This window comes from Chelonoidis abingdonii, chromosome 1 (assembly GCF_003597395.2).
Source record: "Chelonoidis abingdonii isolate Lonesome George chromosome 1, CheloAbing_2.0, whole genome shotgun sequence".
Classification (NCBI taxonomy): domain Eukaryota; kingdom Metazoa; phylum Chordata; order Testudines; family Testudinidae; genus Chelonoidis; species Chelonoidis abingdonii.
The window spans coordinates 338,523,660-338,532,060 of NC_133769.1; the positions used below are offsets into that span (position 1 = coordinate 338,523,660).

General features: G+C 40.8%; 1 protein-coding gene across 3 annotated transcripts in view; it reads right to left on the bottom strand.

The window, feature by feature from the left end:
- Positions 1-1,771: 1,771 nt before the first annotated feature.
- AASDHPPT (aminoadipate-semialdehyde dehydrogenase-phosphopantetheinyl transferase) overlaps positions 1,772-8,401 on the bottom strand; it is a 110,846-nt gene continuing 104,216 nt past the window's right edge. For all 3 annotated transcript variants that reach the window (XM_075061705.1, XM_075061708.1, XM_075061707.1), the window contains exon 6: positions 1,772-5,190. In XM_075061705.1, the coding sequence (XP_074917806.1) occupies positions 5,032-5,190 (159 nt within the window). In that variant the 3' untranslated portion in view covers positions 1,772-5,031. The remainder of the gene's footprint in view (positions 5,191-8,401) is intronic.

Below are 8,401 nucleotides of genomic sequence, written 5' to 3' on the forward strand. Positions count from 1 at the left end.
AAACTTCCCTCCCTTGAGATTTGAAAAATCCGGTTTCCTGATTGGTCCTCTGGTCAGGTGTCAGTTCTCTGCTTGTAAGCCCTTTGCAGGTGAAAGAACATTAACCCTTAACTATCTGTTTATGACACCCCATCTCTTGAATATGCTATGGGGAACCTGAGAGTGTCCAACTCCCATTCATAACTGTGGGAGAAATGTCTGCTAAGGGCATTGGATGGGGTGTTCTGGATGCCCGGGAGGTAGATTGCTGAAATCTGGATATGGTGGGCTATACACCAGCTCCAGATTTTTATGGTTTTGGCCAGAGGCGCTGACTTTCTAATGTGTCTAGAGGGTGGGGGACTTCACCCCCAGTCCCTCCCACACTCCACCCCTTCCCCCAAGGCCCAACCCCTAGCCTGCCTCTTACTGCCCCAATCCACCCACTCCCCCGAGCACACCACACCCTTGTTCCTTCCCCCCAGCACCTACTGCATGCCACAGAACAGCTGATTGTGGCGGGCGGGAGGTGCTGGGGGGGAGAGGGAAGAGCTGATCAGGAGGTCTGCCTGTGAGTGCTCAGCACCTACCATTTTGGCTTTGGCACACAAGGAGCAAGATTTTGCTCCTTCCTGATTGTTGAATAGCATATGCAGGACATATTGTCCATCGTGACCCTGTCTGGCTTGTCCCTGATGAGGGACAGAAAATGAAGGCAAGTGTTCCTGACTCGCCTGTGCTAGAACAGGCATATGTGGAGACTGGCTTTGTGGGTTGTTCACCAACCCTGAACCGTGAGGGTGTCGAAGTGAGCTCCCCATCCTAATAGGGATATGTTGGTTCTTAGTTACTGATGTGGCTGGGGGAGAGCAAGGGACACCCACACAATTTTTGCATTGCTCTTTGCACCAGTTTAGGGAATTCTTTACACAAAAGGGGCAAGTCGCCTGCCTGTCCCAGGTGTCCCTGCTTGGACAGTAGGTTGTTCTGCATCAACCGTGGAAGCAGTGGAGATGTAGCCAGATATGATTGGTTACAAAGGTGCAAGCTACCATATGGCCCAAGAGTTGAAGACACTCTGTGTATGTATTGTGTGTGCGTGTGTGTATTATATATATGCTGCCAAAAACCCGGAGCGAGTGAAGACCCCCCCCCCCCCCGCTGCCGAAGTGCCGCCAAGGACCTGGTAGGGAACCGGTTATTAGGATTTTGAGAACTCATCAGTGCTCAGTGCTCCTTACACCATTAATCCTTCTTGCAAATTAAACAAGGGCTCTATGGGGGCTAACTTCTCTCACCACTAAAATGCAATTACCTCTGAACTGGAAAACACTAGCTGTTCAGCAGCACACGTCTGCCACAGTTTAAGGCAGGAAGTGAAGAATACTGTACCTTACCCAATCAAACTTGCAGAGGAAAGTCAGGTAGACAGAATATAATTATCCTACTGGTATTTGGCCAGAAGAAAGGGAATAACATGCTTACTCTTACAAAAAGTGATATGGAAGCTTTAATGACCACAAGTGGTCAGAATCCTAGTTTTATGTCTTATCTGCAAGATGCCACCTCCAGCATCATACTGTCCTTTGCTCTAGCATAGATTCAATACTGATTAAGAGCAAAGCATTATATCTATTGACTCACTAATGTTACTTGCCTCAGGTTCTTGTGTTCAAGTCTTGGAGACCTCCTGTCTAATAACACAAGTCAAACCCTACTTAGGTGTTTGGCTGTGAACAAACCACCTTTATTATTTAAAAAACAGAACAGACAGAGAATGCTAGAACAATAATTCAATTTTAGAAATTTTTATTTCAATAAAAAGAAATCTTAGAACAGCTCACTAATGTAAGAGTAAATAACAATGTAGAATATTTACGTTTGGATGTTAAAAATTTGTATAGAATGTGCATGACATATGCCAAAAACATTATTACTGCCTTAAGGATGTCAAAAACTAAAAAACAAGGTGAACACCATCATCAAAGTAAACAGTGTTGTGCATGGTCACTAAAGCTGGGAAGTTTTTTCCAAGAGAGATGATGCTCATGTGCATATCTTTAGCCTCATTTCTAGCTTATATTTGTTTTCATATCCAGGTCTTTCTAGCAACATCTTATTTATATTGATTTTTTAGTTAATGTGGTTAGCTGTGAACATACCAATGCTTTATACTTTTTTCTTTTTTTTTTTTTGGAAAAACTGAACACCAAGGTCAGGTTTAGCTAACGTGTTCACTCAGCCCATGTGCTTCTGTAATATAGTAATAAGATAAATCTTGCATGATAGTGTAAGCCTGATCAAGTTCTATGACCTACTTCCTATAGCCATATACTCATGTCAAATAGAAACATAACTCTCTTTTCACACAGATGCAACGTGTCTTAAAAGTATTTCTGTCACTAAACTATAATCTTTACATAAAATGCAATAAACTTTAAAACCACAGACATATGCCAAAGTTAAACACATTTATCACAATTTGTACCATGCTATTTCTGTAAAGAACAAAGTTAAAATCTGGGGCCCTAAAGTATTAGATAGATAGATCATTTACAGTAATATTAATGATTTCACCGCGGATATTCAATTACACCAACTCTTCTATACATAACCATAATGTTGATTTTCATGTGTGCTCCACAAGCATAACTGCTTAAAGAGGAGATTCAGTTTATTTTCTAAGTAATTATTTACAGCAGTAGTATATGCTCAGAAAACAATTCTTATGATTGTGAGAATAACTGTTCATATTCCCAGGGTATCAGAAGATCTTAGTGTATAGACATGTGAAACTCTTATACTCTTATGATTGCTCCTTTTCTGTGCATATGAATGTAAAATAATTCTATCAATACTGCCAAGATCTGAAATTGTAGATACATATGACTCATTTTAGTTTCCACAAGCCAACATTATCTCTTACCATTATTGCTTGATAAAATTTGCAAAAGTTAGATTCATCTTGTTTTTTTTACCCACAGCAACAGAAATCCAAATGTAAAGGAAATCTGTATATTGTGAGGATTTGCAGCCTTCCTAGTGATTCTGCCTGGTCTTTCAGGATCAATGCTTTTTTTGGAGACGGGAGAGTTTGGGGGAGAACCAACCCTTAAGTTTCTAAACTTTCTTGTTATAGATATAGCCTTATTAGTCATTAGCCAGCCAAAAGATGTGTTATTTGCCATTTTTATCAGGATTCCCATGCCTAAATGTGATCACATATAACACCGAGAATTATTTCACTGCAGATGATAAAATTTATTATGCACTTGCCAATGGGGCGTAGTGTTTGCAGTGCGGTCTGCTAAAAAGCACTGGATTCTCAGTTTGGTCTGAAACACCAGCAGCAAGGACAATTAAGAGAAATAACAAATAAACAAGATTATTTTTAAACATCTATTGTAGTCTGGAGAAAAACATCCATCAGCAAATTCTTATGATGGCTATTATTTTAGCAAATAAAATAAAATTTTACAAGCAGCAGGGTACAATGGACTTAATGTTGTTTTTCTCCATTAGGAAATTTCCTTTGACTTTAAACAGAATTACCTTGGCCCCTGGGGGAATCCTAACCCAAGATCCAATAGTCATCATACTTTTAGTACTACAAATTCTTAATTTTAAGATTCACTCCTACCTACAGGGTAAAGCTGTAACGACTGAGAGAGAATTATGTGATTATTTATTAATGAATGGCTCAATTTTAAAAGTATGCTGTAAAAGCAGGCAAAAGGATAATTTTAACAGGTATTATTTGAGTGTGAGAGAGTGATTATCTGCATCAGCAGCATGGGAGCTTCTGTAAGACCATAAAACCCATTTCCTTCCTGCCTCAAATCCTATTTAACATCAGAGGTGCAAGTTTAATGGTTATAATACAAGCAGGCTTTCACCCAATCAGAATGCAGGGCAACAGCCAATTTGGGCACAATCCCACTCTCACTGAAGTCAATGTGAATTTTGTTTGACTACACTGGGAAGAGAATTGAGCCTTTTATTCTGAGGTAATGATTCTGGTCAGTATCTATTCCCTGCACCTTTCAAAGGATCTCAAGTATTCACACTTCCTAGATTAAAAAGGAGGATATAAAATGAGAAAGTATTCTCTGAAAAGGACAAGACAAATAGTCTAAAATTGTCTTTTAGCACCTATTGCTCTCTCCCAAGTCTCTCTGAAGTCTATATGACAATGCAATACTCTACATTCCCCAGCTCCAGCTCTGCGGCCCTCCTTGGAAAAGAATAGACAGTGCTTATATATTTACAAAATAGTGGTCCCCAGAAATAAAGAGAACAGAAATGCAAATGTGGGTCCAGAAATGGAGAACTACCACTTCAGAGGACTCAGAAATCTAAAGGAGAGGTAGAAAACTTGTACACTATTAGTGGAGAGAATCAGTACAGACAATTGTGAGGAGGAGACTGACTGTGTGAGGACATACCTCACCAAAAGCCCAGGACTTAGAACACTCTCAAACTGGTTTTACACAGCTGTAGATCCATTAACGTAACTTACAGCGATGACAAATAAGTTTGATAATTTCACATAGAACTTTTGCTATGAAGTAATACTGCCATCATCATTAACCAACTGTTTTACTTTGGCTTTGCTCAGCCACTTTGGAATAAAATTATGATTTCATGAGGAAGTGGCAATAATATCACTTAAACATCAGCAGAAATTAAGCACGAAAAACACATTTTCTTTAAATATTAAACACTTGTTGCTAATCAAGAGCAGCATTAATGCAGCTCTGTTCACTGCTATTGGCAGGGGGTAATCATGGAGATAAGAGAATCACACAGGTAGATGCAAATTACACAATGAAAAAAAGGTGCAGGATCAATTTATCTCTTTTATTTCACAGCTTCTTTAGCCTGAAATGATCTCAGCATAGGGGAAAGAGGGAAAAAGGTGGCAGCTTTGTGAGACTGGAAAACCGAATATTGGTCTAAAAGGAGAAATGTATACACACACTCAGATTAAGCTTTGCAAAGGAACAATGAGTAGTCTTTGAAAGATTTCAGCTTCTTTTCTTGGAAACAGAGTTATCTTGAATGAGTACTCTGGCGTGCTGGGCATTCCTGCTTGGAACAAAAGTTATCCCAGTATGCAGGGTCTTCGGGTGCTATAGGAACACCGGCGGCAACTAAATCATCAAAAGTCAATACCTGGAATTGTGGCTGGGTCAAGTCTTTAGAAAGAACCTAAGGAAAATATATTTCAGAGTTAGATGGAAGCATGGACAAATTTCATTCCTCTCCCTCCCCTCTGCCCCAAACAGTTTAAACTGTTGTACATACTAAAAAGAATAATTTTAAAATGTTGATTGAGACTGATGCAATGAAAAATTAATCTTAAATATGTTAAGATGTACAGTAGTGGGGATGCAGATAATATAGTCCTAGAGACTAACATTATAGTGAATAAAATGAAATAAAAGAATAAAATGGAAAAGAGAAAAAGGGCTATTTATCCTACAATAACTGTGGTTCTTTGAAATGTTGTCATTAGTGTGGATCCCACTGTTGGTGTGTATATGGCCCATACATTAGAGATCAGATTCTTCTAAACAGCAGTATCAATCATGGCAATGTGTGCACCCTGCATCTACTCATGCTCCCATTGAAACAAAAAAACCACACACATATATGGTGGTGATGTGGAGGCCATCCCTGTGCGGCATGAGTTGGCACCCCAACATTCCTATCCATTTGATGTCTTGCTGGGGAGTAAAAAGACCTGTCCCAGAGCTCCAGGGGCAAATACATGTGCCGACATATGACTGAATGCCACAAGGAACATCCCTATTATTGTAGACAGATTGGATCTTATCTCAGGTAGCAGTGATTGCAACAACAGGAAGTGGTTCTCATGCAGGTACACTCTGTATGATCTGGAGTCTACTGTAGCTCTTATGAAGTCTACCATTTGCAACAGGATAAAAGATTATGTTTATTTTTGTATTTCACTAGGAGGGACAGTGAAATACAAAATCCTTGCTGTCTCTTGCTGGGACCTGTCTCTGATCAGTCAGTCATCCAGGTAAGAGTAAATGTGACTGCCCTGACTTCCCAAGTGTGCTGCAACCACAACCAGGCATTTTGTAATGACTGTCAGCATAGTGGACAGGCTGAATGGCAGTACCCTGTTCTGCTAATGATTGGGCCTCACCTTAGCCATGAACCAATTCTTAACCTGCAGAGGTGGAATGATAGAGGCATTACCATCCTGAATCTGAGGCAGCATATTAGTTGAGTCTCCTCAGGTCTAGCAAAGGATGAAGACACTCGTTCTTTGGGATAAAGAACTATAGAAAGCAGAAGCCTCTCCTATGGCTCCTAGATGAAGCAATGAGGGCACTTCTGTTTGCAATAGGATCTTATGAGAATGATGCTGGAAGAGGGATGGGGAAGGGGGATAAGTAGGGAAATGTGTGGAAATGAATAGGGTAGCTGAGGGCAATTATGTCTTACACCCATTTGTCTAATGATCAATCAAGCCCCATGGAAAGGGACAAGGCAGACAAGGATAAACTCCAGTGTGACTCTCAACACTCCTGTCAAGCCTGTTGGCTTTGTGACTGTGCCAGGTGTGTGATGGAGGAGGTCAATGGGCATCTCCTGGAATATCTGGATTTTTTCTGAGGCAGGCACTCAACTTGTGGCCATGAGAGTCTGAGGTCCCTGCCGGGGCTGACACTCAAAGTTTCTGGTAAGGAACCAGGGTGCAAATCCCAAAGGACCTTAACACAGCCTTTTAGTCTTTTAAGGAGTGAAGTGACTTGATGGTTCTTTAATCAAAGAGTTCCATCCTCTCAAAGGACAGGTTCTTGATGGTAGCTTGCAAGTCTTGGGGAACCCCGGAAGCTAACAGCCAAAATGTCCACCCCATTGTGATGGCCATGGCCCTGACTTCATAGCCATGTCATATGCATCCTTGGACAGTTGTAGTACCATCCTCACAACAATTTGGGCTCTTTATTATTTTTAGCTACTCCCTGTGCTTCTGCAGGGTGTTTGATAGGAAGGGAGTGACGCACTCGCAGGGAAGAAAGTCATAGTTTATGAACAAGGCCTGGTAGTTCACCACTTGGAGCTGAAGTGAACTGAGTACACTTTAAACATAAACAGGTTGAATTTCTTTGGGTTTTTGTTTTTAGGAGTGTCTTTTGAAAACCAGGATTTCTCTTGGATAGCAGACATGACTTGGAACCCTGTGTTTGGGTGGGCATAAATATGCTGAAAGCCCTTTGAGGACACCTGATCTCTTTTCTCCATGTACTTAGAGGTGGCAGGAAAAGTAGTCAGGGTACCTTAGCTCGTCTAGTACATCCTCATAGATGGGAAAGGCAATTCTGACTTGAGTAGTTACACTGAGAATAATCAGTGTATGGGTCTTTTTTGGCATGACTGTTTTGATGTCCAGGGTGTCTGCTATTTGGGAGAGGAACTCCTGAAAGCATTTGACGTTCTTGACCACTGGGGTAAAGGCTGGTGTCATTGTCTCATGATGAAGATGACTCCTGTGAGGGAGAAAGGGGTGTGACACTGCACCCCATATTTTTCATAGTGATATTATGTTATGGATATAGCATAATTAAGATGCATTTTATGCAAGATGGGTCATGTGAGATGTCACTGGAAAAGTTATGATTTGCTGAATATGATTACCCTACTTGTATGCATGTTTCATTTTTGTATGTGAAGTTATAAATACAATGTTTCTGTACTTTAAATGTAGTTACACCATTAGACAAGATGCTTTCAGTCTAGATAGCTGGTTGGAAAGAGCCTACGCAGAGCAATGAGCCATTAGGGAAAACAATGGACCTTAGGAGAAGCTTATCTCCCATCTGGTGAGCCTTCCTGAGAGCACTCCAGACAGCCTGTAAGTAATGGCTGCTATGACTCTACAAGGACATGTGACCAGGCTACATGATTCTGGACTCCATCTTGAGATGTCAGTATTTTTCCACAAACTGATCTGGGAACCAACTTTTGACACAAAGGGTTCCCACTATAAGCAAAAGCTATACAAGACCGGAAGTGATGTCATCTGGGGTTCTTCACTCACACACAAGACGACTCCTGGAAATAACTGAGGAAGAAAGACTGAACTGGGGGAAATGCTGGACTCAGGTTAAAGACATTTCTAGCCAGTGTCTGAAACACCTGGGGATTCCAAGCTGCAAAGCTAGTGTAGCTTGTGCCTTAAGAATTTACAAGTCTGCCTGTACCATCAGTTAGGGTGAGAATCTGCTAATTCATATCTAATCTATTTAGTATATTAAGCTTAGTTTGTGTTTTTTGTTTATTTGCTAGGTATCACAGAATCATAGACTTTAAGGTCAGAAGGGACTATTATGATCATCTAGTCTTACCTCCTGCACAATGCAGGCCACAGAATCTCACCCAC